At 58.8% G+C, this 16287-nt stretch overlaps 1 protein-coding gene across 1 annotated transcript in view; it reads left to right on the top strand.

The window, feature by feature from the left end:
* Positions 1-15772, top strand: part of DNAH1 (dynein axonemal heavy chain 1) — a 72963-nt gene extending 57191 nt beyond the window's left edge. The window contains exons 44-62 of the mRNA XM_028478985.1: positions 374-547; positions 1352-1390; positions 3924-4102; positions 5107-5337; positions 6008-6204; positions 6641-6776; positions 7699-7907; positions 8114-8285; positions 9282-9473; positions 9874-9984; positions 10778-10963; positions 11397-11588; positions 13094-13261; positions 13351-13542; positions 13722-13853; positions 14325-14450; positions 15093-15212; positions 15335-15484; positions 15579-15772. Of these exons, the coding sequence (XP_028334786.1) occupies positions 374-547; positions 1352-1390; positions 3924-4102; positions 5107-5337; positions 6008-6204; positions 6641-6776; positions 7699-7907; positions 8114-8285; positions 9282-9473; positions 9874-9984; positions 10778-10963; positions 11397-11588; positions 13094-13261; positions 13351-13542; positions 13722-13853; positions 14325-14450; positions 15093-15212; positions 15335-15484; positions 15579-15743 (3071 nt within the window). The 3' untranslated portion in view covers positions 15744-15772. The remainder of the gene's footprint in view (positions 1-373; positions 548-1351; positions 1391-3923; positions 4103-5106; positions 5338-6007; positions 6205-6640; positions 6777-7698; positions 7908-8113; positions 8286-9281; positions 9474-9873; positions 9985-10777; positions 10964-11396; positions 11589-13093; positions 13262-13350; positions 13543-13721; positions 13854-14324; positions 14451-15092; positions 15213-15334; positions 15485-15578) is intronic.
* Positions 15773-16287: the final 515 nt, after the last annotated feature.

The following is a 16287-nucleotide window of genomic DNA, read 5'->3' as shown; positions in this document are numbered from 1 at the left end:
CGGGTTCGTGCCCCGGTCCGGGAAGATCCCACGTGCCGCGGAGCGGCTCGGCCCGTGAGCCATGGCCGCTGAGCCTGCGCGTCCGGAGCCTGTGCTCCGCAACGGGAGAGGCCACAGCAGTGAGAGGCCCGCGTACCGAAAAAAACAAAAAACAAAAAAAATCAAGGGGAAAATGAACTTCTAGGTCAAAGAACATTTAAAATGCGTAATATTAATATATTTGTCTATGTACCAATACTGTGGTAAATTATAATTTTTAATATATATATTTTTTAATGGAGGAGGAGACCCAAGAAGGCAAAAGTGCCCAGGGCCTACAAAAGTCTTAATGTAGCCCTGGGCAGGGCCTTCTGACTTCCTGCCCCCACTCCAGGAGCCTTCAAGAGCCTGGTGGACATCAACTTTGTCTGTGCCATGGGACCCCCCGGTGGAGGCAGGAATGCTATCACTCCACGGCTGACCCGCCACTTCAACTACCTGTCCTTTGCTGAGATGGATGAGGTCAGCAAGAAGCGCATCTTCTCCACCATCCTGGGCAGTTGGATGGGTGAGTATCGGGCAGGAGTGGGGTGGGAGGCCACGGGCTAGGGCAGAAGCCCTGGCCAGGTAAGCCACACCAAGGACAACCGGGCAGCACTGGGAAGGGCCGAGTGGTTGAACCACTAACATCAGCCCTGGCTTCACCCCTTACTCAGCTATGTTACCTTTGGCCAATTCATGAACCTCTTTGAGCCTCAGTTTCTTCATCTGAAATGGGTGGTAATATCAGTGCCCAACACCCCGAGTTGTGAAGGTTAAATAAGACACTGCATGTAGAGCATCTAGCAAGAAGCCCGGCATGTGGTAACTGTGGAATATATGATTTATACATATATATACATGTACTTTCATCCGTATAAGTACACGCATATATGGTAGAAAGGCTAGTGAAAAGATGTTACTTTTGTAAGTCAGGAAGTGCCACCAAGATAGAATGGACAAAATGGTCCTGATCTTCCGTGGAGCTTGAAGAAAAGTCTATCCCAGGATGCAGTTTCCCCCAAGCAGTCCACTCCTTACATAACACACACTCTGACCTTTGAACTCCACTTGGCACTGTGCCAGGTGGTGGGTGATGGGAGTCAGGCCTTCCCTCCTCTGGCCTGGCCTGGCCTGGCCTGCCCTGCCCCCAGGGGCTATAGGCCAGAACTTGTCCCCATGCCCAGCTTGGAGGTGGGGGCCATGTGGCTCTGAGGACGGGGGTGATGGTCAGTGGCTGCTCTGGGGCTGCCCAGCTGAGCACAGCCGGTAAAGGTGGACAGCAAGGGACCCACCTAACTCTGGGCCCCGTGTCTCTCCCTCAACCCTCTAGATGGACTCCTCGGAGAAAAGAGTTACCGGGAGCCCGTGCGTAAGTGCAGGCCTGGGCAGGGCCTGGGAAGGCCTGGATGGGGCAGGGGCACTGGTTCCAGGGGCAGCCCTGGACTCCAGTTGGATGTCATTGAGGCCGGGTCCCAGGGGCCACAGTGAACCATCCTCAGACTCCTGAGGGGACCTCGGGCCACTGCTAGAGCAAAGGTTGCCCAGCACCAACGGCCTGCATAGGCTCATTCACCGTTACATGGCTGGTCAGTCTTTCAGTGCCCGGGTGAGTGTCCGACCCATAGTAGAAGCAAGGTGAATGCAAGTTGAATGAATGAATAAGGAATCCAACAAAGTCCCACCCTGTGTGAAGAAGCAGAGGCTCTGAGGAGAGGGCATGAGCCTGGAGCCAGGAGCAACCTGAGCTCGTGTTGGGTGTCCCCCGTGTGGCAGCGGATCTGCTGCTCATTGCAGCAGGGTGACTGGCCGCTCCAGACCTCCTCAGGTCTCCGTATCCACTGCTGACCTGCACCCAGGCCTCCCTGGGCCCCGTCTTCTCTCCTGTTCCTGGGAACAGATTTCCCTGCTCCCGCATGAGGCCAAGCCCTCCTCTTAGGCCTGAGTCCCATCCCTCCTCTTAGGCCTGAGTCCCATCCCCTATTGTCGGCTTGACAGCCACCGACATCAGTGTTCTCTTCTCCACTGGGCCATTCCAGCAGCGTGAAGACACGCCCTGATTTCTCCCATCTTAAGAACAAAACACAAAACAAGCCCCTCTCTTGGACCCTCCCTACCCCCTCCCCCAGCCTTGGGTCCATTTATCTGTCACCTTGAGGGCAAAACGCCCCAAGAGCATTTTCTCCTCCTGCGGGCACCAGCCCTCCCTCCCACTTTCTCTTGAGGCTCACCAGTCCCCGGAGAGGGCTCTTGTCACCAGCAGCCTCATGGCGTCCAGACCAAAGGTCAGCTGGGTCATCACCTTTCCTGGGCTGTCAGCTGTCTGTGGGGGTCACCCCTCCTCCTGCCAGTCGCCTTTCTAGGTGGACGGGGGGCTTACTCTCAGCCTCTCCTCCCTCTAAACACACTCTTCTGGGACATCATCATCCTGCCCTGGAGATAAACCCCTTAGTGCGGATGCTGCTGAGTGTGTGTGTTCAGTCCAGACCTCTTGCCTGAACCTCGGAACCACGTCTCCTCTTGAATGTCCACCAGGCGTCTCAGGCTGAACATGTCCAAACCTGAACCCCTGACCCACCAGCACCTGGCGCTCCACTCATCTCAGCTGATGGCCACTCTGTCCTTCCACTCGCTCAGGACAGGGGCCTTGGCACCATCCGGACTCGCTCGCTCTCTTTCTCTCTCTCTCAGGAGGTCCTGCTGCCTCTCCCTCCAGAACCCCCCCTGAATTGCGCTGCTCAGCACCCCAGCCCTCACTCATAGGCCACTGCAGCAGCCCCCCACACCCCGGTCTCCCTGATTCTGTCTTCACCCCCTGCATCTGTCTGTTTGTCTGGAGGTCTATCCATCCTCCACTTGCAGCCAGAGGGACCCATTCAAACGCTGAATCAGATCACATTCCTCCTCTGCTCAACCATCTCATGCAGACTAGAGCCCAGGTCCCGGCAGTGGTGGGCACCCCTTGTCACTGTCTGCTCTCACCACCCCCTTGCTAAGTCCTTAACGCCCCCAGGCATGCCCGCCTAAGGGCCTTCGCCCTGGCCACGCCCTCTCTGGAACACCTTCTCCAGTTCTGAACCTGCTTGGCACCTCAAGGCTTCAGGTCTCTGCTCAAGTGCCCTCCTCCGCAAGGCCTCCCCAGCATTTATGTCAAATCCCCCAACCCTGGCTCTCCCCAGACCTCTCTCCACACATTTTCCATCCCGTTTACTGTCAGTCTGTTCAGAGTCTGTCTCCCAGCAAAGAAAGTCAACTTGTTGGGGGTGAGGAGCGTGTCTGCTGGGGCCACCCTCTGTGCCCAGTACCTAGAACAGTCCCTGTGTTAATGGATGAGCCCGCTTTGGGGCTAGTGAGCTGTCCTGCCCCTTCTTTGCTTTTTTCCCTCTTCTGGGGGCTCCCTCTGCCCCAGATTCCCACTGACAGAATTTTGGTTCCCAGCAAAGAATTGGATCGTTTTCAAAGCACAAGCAGATAGGTTATGTTAGTGGTGAAAACGCAAGGGGGTGATAAGCCCCCAAGGTCATGGCTGAGCCCCAGGCCTCCACGTCCACTGTGGTGCACTCCTGAACCCCGTGTGGGCCATGCAACCCTCCCCATGCACAGCTCAGAGTGGCACGTTTCAGGTCTGGTCCCATTAGTGTTCTCAATTCCATGAATGTGTCCCAGTGCCCCAACGTATGGACAGGCTATATCAGTGATAAGGATGTAAAAGGGGGGAGCTCCGGGTGAGAGATTCCTCACCCCATGGTGGGGAACACCAGGAAAACCTTGCTGGGGAAGTAGCATCTGAGAGGGCTGCAGAGTGGGCAGAATCCAAGCATGCAGGCTGGAGAAAGGCATGTGCAGAGAACACAGCACCAGATCTGCAAGGGCTGTGACCCAGGGCCACTCTCCTGTTCCTACAGCTGGGGCCCCCAACATTTCCCACTTCACGGATCCCCTGGTGGAAGCCACCATCATGGTGTACTCCACCATCACCTCCCAGCTGCTGCCCACCCCAGCCAAATCCCACTACACTTTCAACCTGAGGGATCTCTCCAAGGTCTTCCAGGGCATGCTCATGGCCGACCCGGCCAAGGTCGAGGTGAGGACCGGTGGGCCCCCTCCCCAGTGTCCAGCAGTGGAGTGCCCACACTGCCCTCACAGTCCTCCCTGGTTTTAGGCCTTCCCACCCAAACACTCCTCAGCCTTGATCTGGCCAGGCCCTCGGGCAGGGGGTGGAGCTGGGGACACGGCAACAGGTACCAAGCCCCCAGGAGCCCTGCCTTCATGCAGCTGAGTCCCATCTTGCAGGTGAAATCCACGCCTAGAATTCTGGCTGTGATGGGATCACACAAAAGCAGGAGCCAGGGCATGGCAAGGGAGGCGGAGGGTTCCTGATGGAAGCCCTGTGTATGAGAAGATTGAGGGGAAGAGTAAGTGGTACCAGGTGGAAGGAGCAGGAGTGCAGCGGGGAGCAGTGTCAGGTGTGCTGGGCAGGCTCTGTGGGCTGCAGGGGGAGAGAGTCCTGAAGGTGATGGGAGCTGGGGGGTGGGTAGGGGGCAGATTTGCACTTTGGGATGGGGAATGGATGGGTCAGTGTGTGGGCCCGGGGTCAAGGGCATAGTGTGAACAGGACAGATGCCAGCCCTGGCCCTGCCTAGCTATAGGCAAGGGAGTCGAGAGAAGAGCTTTGGGACTTCCTGAGGGCGGTCCTGTCACCCAGGGAGAGGCAGGGAAGTCAGCATGGAGGTGGCAGCAGGATGGGGGTAGAGTCAGAAGGAGCTTTGGAGTCAAGTGAGTGGTTAGATGTGGGGTGTCGGGAAGGTATAAGGAGAATCGGGCATTCCTCTCAGGCTTGGGGTTTGGGGAGCTGTGGGGACCCTAAGAGGGGAGAAGCTAATTGAGCTGGGAGCCCCTCAGGCACAGCTGGGCCTGGAGCTGGGGGTGGAGAGGCCCAGGCGTCAGCGTGTGGACTCCACCCTCTGTGGAGACAGCAGACACCCAGGGCCCTGGCCGGGTCTTGGTGGGAGAGCCAGGCCCAGGTGCTTCGAGAGGTGGCTGAGGGTGTGGGGCTGAGACCGGGCACTGACGCTGGGGCGGCCGCAGGACAAGGTGCAGCTGCTGCGCCTGTGGTACCACGAGAGCTGCCGTGTGTTCCGCGACCGCCTGGTGAACGAGGAGGACCGCGGTTGGTTTGACAAGCTCCTGGAGAGCCGCATGGAGCAGTGGGAGGTGGCCTTCGAAGAGGTCTGCCCCTTCCAGCCCATCCTCTATGGGGACTTCATGTCGCCAGGCTCCGACGTCAAATCCTATGAGCTCATCACCAGCAAGAAGAAGGTGAAGGGGCCTGCTGGGGCCCTACCTCTGACCCCCGACCCCCGGGACCCCGGCCCTCTGCAGCCACCACGCTCTGACCAGAGGGTCGGACACTGGTCTGGAAGGCCAGCTCAGGGACTTCAGGCCAGAAGTTGCCTCTCTGAGTCCCATCTCCTCGCCTGTCAAATGGGCGTGGTAGGCCCCGCTTGGCCCTTTCCTGAGGACAAGCCTAAGGTTCAACTGAGACAGGCTCTGTAAACAGGGACACGCCATGCCCATTTGAGGGACTATTATCCCACCCACAGAGCCACGGCAGGGCCCTGGGCGCCGCGAGTCTTGAGTCAAGACCCCAAGGTGGCAGGATGAAGCTGGAGTGTGGGGGCCTCCTGTTGGTTTCTTCACACAGACCCTCTCCTAGCTCCCAGGAGCTCCCACGGGTCCCCAGGTCGGTACGTCCTGGTGAGCCCTCGAGGCAGCAGGCAGGTCTCTGACCCTACTCTCAGGCCTCGGTGTGTCCAGCGGGTCAGGCCTCATCCCGGAAGACCCAGCATCTTAAGGCCAACATCCCTCTGTGCACAGAGGAGCAGGGCTGGCCGGGGGGATGGAGTGTTGTGCTCCCTTTGGGGGGCACAGTGCACGGGGACAGAGCGAGGACCCAGCTCTCCCCGTTCCCCCCCCACCCCGCCGCCAGATGATGCAGGTGATTGAGGAGTACATGGAGGACTACAACCAGATCAGCACAGCCAAGCTGAGGCTGGTCCTCTTCATGGACGCCGTGAGCCACGTCTGCCGCATCAGCCGCACCCTGCGCCAGGCGCTGGGCAACGCGCTCCTGCTGGGTGTGGGCGGCAGCGGCCGCAGGTCCCTCACGAGACTGGCCTCGCACATGTGAGAGCCCCCAGGCGTGGTGGGCAGTGGGCGGCCGGTGGCAGACTCAGTTCCATTCGTGTTCTTCCACATGTTCCATGCTGAGGCAGATGCACCTGGCCCATGGGCTTCTAGACCTGGGAGAGTAACCTGGGGTCCAAGGAGAGACAGCAGCAGTGCCCTGTGATGCTGCAGGGGTGGGGGAGGGGTAGCTGCAGGCATCCAGGAGAGATTCCTAGAGGAGGTGGCCATGGGCCTTCTCTTCTAATCAAGGCTGGGAGGATGGAAGGCAAGGGCATTCCAGGCCGAGGGAGCAGGCTCAGCAAATGTCTGGAGGCAAGAGAGCAGGTTCAGGGTTGGGGGAGTCAGCAGGTCTGCCCAGGATGGGAGCAGATGGCTGGGGTGGGGCGCTTGGCCTCAAGCTCTGGCATGCCTCCACCCAACCACCTGTCTCCAGGGCCGAGTATGAGTGCTTCCAGATTGAGCTGTCCAAGAACTATGGCATGACCGAGTGGCGTGATGATGTCAAGAAGGTCTTGCTCAAGGCTGGCCTGCACAGCCTGCCCATCACCTTCCTGTTCTCAGATACCCAGGTGCGACCACACGGGCAGTGGGTGGGATCCAGGGTGGGCTGGATACAACCCACCCTAGTGTGGCATCCTGGAAGGTGGTCAGTCCTTCATGCCCATGTCACTGTCAGTTGTGGGTGGATCTTGGGAGGAATGGCTGGGACCAGGGGGAGGGGGCCAAACCTAGCCTGTCAGGGCTGGTGGGGGGCATAGATCACTACTATGCCCTGAGGGTAAAGAAGGCCCCTGGCACCATGGCTGACCATAAGCGGGACCACACTCACTGGTCAACGGCTTCCTACTTCAAGGACCACAGGACTTGTGCCTGAGGTGCTGTGCCTACGGCCCCCTTCTTGGGGCTGCTCCGTCTGGAGCTCCCTAGATGAGACCTCTCCCCAGGTCTGAGAGAAGGAGAGGTTGTGGGTCCAGGGCCTCAAGACAAACAGGGCAGTGCTTAAACCTGACTGGTGGTCGGGACTGGGCCGAAGCTGAAGCCCTGGAAGGCTCCCAGCCCTACTTCTATCCCCCGGGCTCCCCTTACATAGTCAGGCAAGTGAGGGTGCCCTCTGGCACTGACTAGGCCCTGGCCATATGAGACGGGCAAGGACCCGTTTCTGCCTGTGGCCTGGTTTTCTCCTGTGCGTAAGCTGAGACGTAGAGAGGCCTGGCAAGAGAGGAGGAAGACACCACATCTCCCACCCAGGACCCAGGGCCCTTCCACAGCCCAGCAGTGATGTTCAGAGTCTCTGCTGTAGGGCAGGCCTGGGTGTGAGTCCTGGACCACGGCTTGTGAGGTCACTTGTGTGACCCTGGGCTTCTCTGAGCCTTAGTGGCATGGTCTGTGGAATGTGGCTCCTGTGAAGGTCCAGTGAGACCATGGTCATGGAGCCCAACACCCAGGGGCCATCATCAAGGCTCAGCTCCTCCATCCCCATCTTCCCCCCAGATCAAGAATGAGTCCTTCCTAGAGGACATTAATAATGTCCTGAACTCAGGCGACATTCCCAACCTCTACAACACGGATGAGCAGGACCAGATTGTCAACACCATGCGGCCCTACGTCCAGGAGCAGGGCCTGCAGCCCACCAAGGCCAACCTCATGGCTGCCTACACTGGGCGTGTGCGCAGCAGCATCCACCTGGTGCTGTGCATGAGGTATAGGCGGCCACTGCAACCTCGCAGGGACAGTGGTTTTAGGTGGGGGAGCACCTGGGCCTGGCCACCATGCCATTGGCTCCAGGCTGCTGTGCTGTTGTGTCCTGGCTGCCATGCCACAGGGCTGTGAAATGACCCTGGGTCCTGGGTTCCTGGGGGGTGTAAGTCAGTGTCTCAGGGCCTCATTTGGACCCCCACCTCCCCAGCCCCATTGGAGAGGTCTTCCGAGCTCACCTAAGGCAGTTCCCCTCCCTGGTCAACTGCTGTACCATCGACTGGTTTAATGAGTGGCCGGCAGAGGCCCTGGAGTCTGTGGCCACCGTGTTCCTGAACGAGATCCCAGAGCTGGACGCCACCCCCAAAGTAATTGAAGGACTGGTAGGTATCTTGGTGAGGAGCAAGCCTTTGAGGGGGACTGTGTAGGTTCGGGCTTGGGGTCACCAAGGCCTGGGTAAGAGTCCCAGGCCCACCACTGATGGGAAGCCTTTGGGCAGACAGCTTTACCTGTCTAAGCCTCAGTTTCCTCATCTGTATAATGGGAATGCCACAAGGTTGTCACGGTGACGCAGGAGGCTGGGCGCACAGTTACACAGTCACTGTTTATCTTATTCCCTGAGGGCTCCACGGAAACTTTCTTTAAAGGGCCACCTGATACAGGGACTTCCCTGGTGGTCCAGTGGTTAAGATTTCGCCTTCCACTGCACGGGGTAAGGGTTCAATCCCTGGTCAGGGAGCTAAGATCCCACATGCCTTGGCGACAAAAAACCAAAACGTAAAATAGAAGCAATATTGTAACATATTCAGTAAAGAGTTTTTTTTTTTTAATGGTCCACATTAACAAACAAAGAGCCCCCTGATACAGCCCAGAGACTACAGATGGGGTGGGGGGTAGATTTGTCTGGTCCAGCCTGAGAGAGTGATGGTCACTTGGGGGCCAAGAGCTAGGGTGAGCCCATTTCTGCCCAGCTGTGCTGAGGCCTTGGGCCCTCCCTCCCCACATCTACAGCCTCCGAGAGGGGCCCCACCTTAGGGCTTTCTGAGAGAGGCAGGTCATAGGGGCTATGATAAGAGCACTGGGCCAATAGCTGGGACACACCTGGGTCCAAGTTCAAAGTGAACTCTGCCCTTGACAACTGTGTGAACTTGAAAAAGCCCCTTGATTTCTCTGGGTTGTGGGATTTTTCATCCGCAGAATAGGTGACCTTTACCTGGAGGTCGTGAGGATCATAGGAACGAGTGAGTGTGAGGGCTGTTGAGGTTCCTGCGTGTGGCTCCCTCCCCAGAACCAGGCTTCAGTGGCTTCAAGGGCACCCTGGTGCCCTATCTTTGCTGGGGGCTCTACAAGACTGCCATCAGTGGTCTGCTCCCTCACAGATTCAGGTTTGCGTGTATATCCACCAGTCGGTGGCCAAGAAATGTGTTGAGTATCTGGCCGAGCTGGTCCGCCACAACTATGTGACCCCCAAGAGCTACCTGGAGCTGCTCAATATTTTCTCCATCCTCATCGGGCAGAAGAAACAGGAGCTGAAAACCGCTAAGAACCGCATGAAGGGTGGCCTCGACAAGGTGGGCCAGGGTGGGGCCTTGTGGGCAACGTCTAGCTGCCCGTGGTTCTGCCCATGCAGTCTCAGTCCTGACCCCGGAGGCCCAGCCTGGCCTTTCAGTTGGCAGCCCACAGTGTTTAAATGGGTGGCTTCCTCCCTCACCAAAAGAGCAAAAGCTGCTGGCCAAGGGCAAGGCCAAAGCAGGTCACCCCAAATATTTTTAGGGGACTGCTCCCTTCCTCTGGGGTCCACTGGGCAACCTGGGAGCCACTGAAGCTGCTGGCCACAGCCTCTCACTCGTGAATGAGGGCGGCCCTGCAGGGACCTCTCCCCTGCCCCCTCCAGGCCTAACTCACTCTCGGGTCCCCATCACACCGTCACACCGGATTTCCTCTCTGTGCCCCCCGCCTCCCACCCCCCAGCTGCTGCGCACTTCGGAGGATGTGGCCAAGATGCAGGAAGAGCTGGAGATTATGCGCCCCCTGCTGGAGGAGGCTGCCAAGGAGACCACGCTCACCATGGAGCAGATCAAGGTTGGGGGTGCTCCTGGCCCCCTCCCTGACTCTGACCACGTCTGAGGGTGCTCGGCATCCCCATGCAACCACAAGATCCCTAGCTGCCCGGCCTCACGGGTTGCTTAGCCTCTTAGTGCCCAGTTCCCTCATCCAGTCATGTGTTTAGTCAACAAATTCTTGCTCAGAACCTATGCCAAGCGCTGCACTGGGCAGAGGATATGGTGATGTGCAAGACAGACAAATCTAAACCCAATAATCACAACACGGACTGAGCAGCAGGGCAGCCACAGGTAGCGGTGCAGAGTCTGAGTCTCCCTCTAAGATCCTTTGAGTCTACAAGAGGGGCCACGTTTGAGGGCCGGTCCTCACAGCAACCTCCGCAGGTTTGCATATTCATGATGGCAGCTTTCTGGCAGAAACAATCATGTCCTGCTCTACAAAGGCAGTGGTATTGAAAAATTTTCCAGCAGATGGAAAGAAAGTGATTTGTGGGAGGGGAGTGCCTTTCTCTGTTCTGCATGGAGGTGCCCTGTGGGTTTAGGGGGTCCTGCCCGTGGGGCAGTTATGCTCAAGCATGTAAAGCCCTGAGCCCCATGCCAGGCCCACGATGAGCACTCAGGATTGGAAGGGGTTCCTAGCACTCCCAGATCTCCATGGGCTGTCACAGCCGAGAGGGTCCTTAGAGAATGGGGCATCCCAACCCTCATTTCCTTCCACCTGGGGAGACTGAGACACAGAGAGGAGAAGGGAAGAGGGCACACCTGTCCCTGACATGGGCCATCACTGGGCCCTCCCTACTTCTGGTCCCTAGGTGGACACAACCATTGCTGAGGAGTCCCGGAATTCAGTGCAAGCAGAGGAGATCAAGGCCAATGAGAAGGCCAGGAAGGCACAAGGTATTGCTGACGATGCCCAGAAGGATCTGGATGAGGCTCTGCCCGCCCTGGATGCAGCCCTGGCCAGTTTGCGCAACCTCAACAAGAATGATGTGACCGAGGTGGGTGGCTAGGCACCTCCCAGGCTTTTCTTGGCATCCCTCCCTGGAGCCGTCTTGGGTCCTGGCCCCTAGGCCCTCCCTCTACACATCCCTTGAGGGTCATATGTCAAGAGATGAGGGCAGAACTAGGGCTTGAATCCAGCTGCCTGCCCTTACCTCCTTGTATCAGCCCCCAGGGCCTGGGAAGGTGCATGAGGAGGGCTTTGGGCCTTGAGAAATGAGCATACAGGACCTCGTGGCCAGGCCTGGGTATATGGGGGAGCAGTAGTTGCCATAGGCTAAGGCAGACCTTGGGGGATCCCCGGGTGTGCCCTTGGTCTGTAGTGGTAGGGACTTGGTTGGTGGGGCCCACCCTGTCTGGCGGCTGTCCCTGCCTGGAGGTACCCACTCCGTGATGGACCTCCCCCTTCCCCACTCTTGGCCTGGCCCCCAGGTGCGTGCCATGCAGCGGCCACCCCCAGGCGTGAAGCTGGTCATAGAAGCTGTGTGCATCATGAAGGGTATCAAGCCCAAGAAGGTCGCTGGAGAGAAGCCTGGCTCCAAGGTGGATGACTACTGGGAGCCAGGCAAGGGGCTGCTGCAGGACCCCGGCCGCTTCCTGGAGAGCCTCTTCAAGTTTGACAAGGTGAGCGTGCCAGGCATCCGGCCAGCTGGGAGTGAGTGAGGGCAGGACCCAGCTGGGCAGAGAAGTGGGGAGAGGTACCGGCCCCCTCCTCCCCCCCACAGCGCTGGGGCCTCCATCCTATCTCACTCTGCCTGCAACACACACAGCCCTGTGGCCACAGAGCTGATGGGACCAGATCCTTGCACAGAGGAGCTCTCCAGCTGGTGGGGGCAACAGACAGACCAACCAACAGATGGGTGTCGAGGAAATCAGGACCTGGGAAGGCTCCTATGCCCATAGGACATCACCCACAGTCACTCCAAGGCTCTGCAGCCTGGAGATTCTCTCTCCTGCCCTTTTCTCCCTGAAACCCCCATGGCTCTGGCCAAGACCTTCCCTGGCTGCTCAATCATCGCCTCTCCCTCAGCCTCAACACCTGAGGTTTAGTGCCTGTCTGTCTCTGGATTTCTCTGCCTTCCTGTCTATCTGGGGTTCTCAGTATCCATGGGCATGCGCTCTCATGGGGCTGCTTAGGGTTAGGTCAGCCTGGAGCCCACAGCCCTCTTGGAGGGCCCCTTTCCAGCCCAGAAATTAGTCCCACGCGGGCCGCTCCTCCCCTCCCCCACCATGTGTCAGTGTTGGAGCCCTGGGCACGTCCCAGACTGCACTGGGAGGGCAGAGACAATGGCCCATCTCAGTGACAGCTGGACTCTGTATGGGCTTCCCCATCCCTCTAACTGAGCCCAAATCAGGAGGCTCATGGCCAGCACTCAGGTTCCCTTGGTCCCAAGCTCTGACCTCTGGGAGCTCATGAACAATACAGATTCCTGGGCTCATCCTGAATTACAGAGCTGGATTCTCCCAGGGTAGGACAACCGCTCCAAGAGTATGGTGAGCTCTCGGGGTGAGGATTATTACATTTGAACGTGAGCCGGGTTGGGCATCAGAACCACTCATTCGTCTCCACATCGGCCAGGAGGGAGCCCTTGTCTCTAAATGGGTTTTAAATGGGGCCTGCATATTATCAGATCTTCTTTTTTTTAAATTTTAAATATTTATTTATTTATTTATTTATTTATTTATTTAGGCTGTGCCGGGTCTCAGTTGCGACACGTGGGACCTTCGTTGCGGCATGCGGTATCTTTTTAGTTGTGGCATGTGGACTTCTTAGTTGCGGCATGCATGCGGGATCTAATTCCCTGACCAGGGATTAAACCCAGGCCCCCTGCATTGGGAGCGCAGAGTCTTACCCTCTGGACCACCAGGGAAGTCCCTGTATTATCAGATCTTGAGGTTGTGTCATTTCTTGAAAAAGGAAAATCTCTGATCATATTATTTGAAATCCTAGAATATAGAAGATCCTCTTCAGGCCAGCTTTTGTGGGTTGTGTTTATTCCCTAGGGAGGACACCTGTACTGAGGCCTACACGGGGCATAGCGGCAGGAGCAGTATGCCCCTCAGCCCTGCAGAGCCTTCTCTGTCCTCCCTGGGAAGCAGCCCCCTGAGCCCATGGTTCCCATCCCCAGGACAACATTGGGGAGGCGGTGATCAAAGCCATCCAGCCATACATCGACAATGAAGAGTTCCAGCCGGCCGCCATCGCCAAGGTGTCCAAGGCCTGCACCTCCATCTGCCAGTGGGTGCGCGCCATGCACAAGTACCACTTCGTGGCCAAGGCCGTGGAGCCCAAGCGGGTGAGGGCTGGGTGGACCTCGGGGGCAGGGGAGGGGGCGTGGGCTCCTCTGGGCACCAGGAAAGCTGGTCCTGCGCCCTCTGCCCGCAGCAAGCCCTGCGAGAGGCCCAGGATGACCTGGAGGTGACACAGAGGATCCTGGAGGAAGCGAAGCAGCGTCTGCACAAGGTGGAGGATGGCATTGCCACGATGCAGGCCAAGTACCGAGACTGCATTGCCAAGAAGGAGGAACTGGAGCTGAAGTGTGAGCAGTGCGAGCAGCGGCTGGGCCGCGCCCACAAGGTGCGAGGGCCTGTGGCGTGGCCTGCCCCTGACAGGCTGGAAGGGCCCGGGTGGTAGGGGGGGTTCCAGGGTGTCTGTCCACACACCCCACACTGGCCATCTCGGGGACTGCGCCAGGCAGGGACACCCAGGCCCCCGGCCCAGCCTCCCAGAACCCACCCCATGGGCTGTCCTTGCAGCTCATCAACGGGCTGTCAGACGAGAGGGTGCGCTGGCAGGATACGGTGGAGAACCTGGAACACACGCTTGACAACATCTTCGGGGACGTGCTGGTGGCTGCTGGCTTTGTGGCCTACCTGGGCCCCTTCACGGTAAGGAGCCCCCGGCCCCGCCTTGAGGCCTCACCTCCACGAGGGGTGGCCTGAGGGCGGCTCTTCTCTCACTCCTTCAACAAGCACTTCTCAGGCGCCCCGTCTGAGCCAGGTGCTGTTCCAGGCACTGGGGATATGGCAGCTCACAAAACAGCCAGAAAACCTGCTCTGGTGGGGCTGGCCTTCTAGAGGGAAGTGTGAGCTCACACTGCCGTGCTTGCTGTGTGCCTCTCATTCAATCCTCACAGCTGCCCTGACGGGTGGGCATTGTTCTTATGCTGGTTTCACAGATAAGGGGCTGAGGATTGTGGAGGCTGAGGATGTTCCCCAAAGTGGGGCTAGAGCTCAGGCCTCCGCCTCCATGTCTGAGCTCTGACCTCTGCACAACTGCTGAGCGCTGGGGTGCAGGGGGAAGTGGGAGGGCATCGCGGCTGTCTCGGTGGGGTGGCCTTGAGTCTGGCATCTCCCCAGGGCCAGTACCGCACGGTGCTCTACGACAGCTGGGTCAGGCAGCTCACGACCCACCATGTCCCACACACCTCCGAGCCCACGCTAATTGGGACCCTGGGGAACCCCGTGAAGATCCGCTCGTGGCAGGTGCACACCCTGGGGGGCTGCAGCAACTGGGCTGGGCCTGCAGTGTGGTCGGGCTGGGCCAGGAGCCTCCCGCCTCCCTCCCACCCTCTTTCCTGGGTCTGCTTAGAGATGCGTCTCCTGAGCCCGCCCGGGGCCAGTCAGAGGCTGGGGGTAGGAGAGGAGAAAGCTGAGCGAGTGGTACAGATGCTGGCTAACTGTGGGCAGAGAGGTTAAGGGGTGCTTATGAGAGTGCGGGTGGGGTGGGAGAGCAGTGTCCAGAGTGAGGGTTACGAGGTCGTGTCCGAGCTAGACCCTGGAGGACAGGTAGAGTTGGCGCAAGGAGAGAACCAAGAGGCTTAGGCAGAGGCTGAGCGTGAACACAGTCCGGGAGGGCTGATGGGCTTCACTGGCTCCGTGAAGATGGTCTGACTGAGGAAGGACTCAATAGGCAAGAGGAACAACGGGCCCAGTGAAGGAGGGTGTCGGGAGCCAGCCAATAGGAGGGAGACCAGTCTTGGGGGCTGAGACCTCAGGACTGCCCTCCACCCTTAAGAGGGTGCAGTAAGGAGAAGGGAAACATAGCCAAAGCACAAGGTTGGGAGTAGCTGATGTCCCAGCTGAACCTGCTGTCTGAGACCCCGGACCCAGCCTGGTCCCCCACAGGTTGCTGGCCTCCCCAACGACACACTGTCAGTGGAGAATGGGGTCATCAACCAGTTCTCCCAGCGCTGGACCCACTTCATTGACCCTCAGAGCCAGGCCAACAAATGGATCAAGAACATGGTGAGCCCACCCACCGGGTGCCACCACCCCACCCAGCAGGGCTTAGCAGGTGCAGGGGGAGTAGCTGAACCTCAGGCTGGTTCTCAGCCCCCGCCGTCCCCACCCACCCCCTGTGCCCACAGGAGAAGGACAGTGGGCTGGATGTGTTCAAGCTGAGCGACCGCGACTTCCTGCGCAGCATGGAGAATGCCATCCGCTTTGGCAAGCCCTGCCTTCTAGAGAACGTGGGCGAGGAGCTGGATCCCGCCCTGGAGCCCGTGCTGCTCAAGCAGGTGGGCCTGCAGCAGTGGGGGTGGGGGCGGCCCCCTTCCCCTGCCTCACTGGTGAAGCCCAGGCCACAGTGCTTGCCCATCCCACCTGCCACAGACTTACAAGCAGCAGGGGAACACGGTGCTGAAGCTGGGAGACACGGTGATCCCCTACCACGAGGACTTCAGGATGTACATCACCACCAAGCTGCCCAACCCACACTACACGCCCGAGATCTCCACCAAGCTCACCCTCATCAACTTCACCCTGTCTCCCAGGTGAGCCCTTGGTCCCTGGGCCCCCGAGCATCAGCTCTGCCTCAGCCTGCCTGGCTGCCTCCTCCCACCCCCAGGCAGAGACCCAGTGGGTTTCCCCCTGAGGCCCTGCCAGCTTCCTCCCAGGCACTCTGCATTTCAGGTCTTTCTAGCCCCTCCACCAACTCCCTTTACTTGCCACCGTTTCCACCTGAGAAACCCCACCCTCAGATCATCCTCATCCCTGGTCAGGAACCCCTCCCCCAGCCTCCCTGGCCAGCACTAGCCCCACCTCATCCGGATACCCTTTCCCCACAGCCCTTGCTGAGCCCTTGTGTACTCACCCCCAGAGCTGTCCTGGAGCCCTGTGGGGGGCATACTCTGGCTCCCTGCACCCAAGCCATTTCCTGCCCTTGCTGCCCTAAGCCCAGGCACTATAGCTTTTGCTGACCACCCACATAGAGTGCTAAGGCCTCCATGCCAGTGGCCACTGTGAACCTCTCCACAGACAAGGGGGTGAAAACATCCTCAAGTCCTGTCCCTCCCCATCACCCCCAGCCCTCTCCTGCTGA

The sequence above is a fragment of the Physeter macrocephalus genome, chromosome 18, assembly GCF_002837175.3.
Source record: "Physeter macrocephalus isolate SW-GA chromosome 18, ASM283717v5, whole genome shotgun sequence".
NCBI lineage: Eukaryota > Metazoa > Chordata > Mammalia > Artiodactyla > Physeteridae > Physeter > Physeter macrocephalus.
Note: the sequence above shows the minus strand (reverse complement) of the source record. Positions and strands in the feature narration are given on the sequence as shown.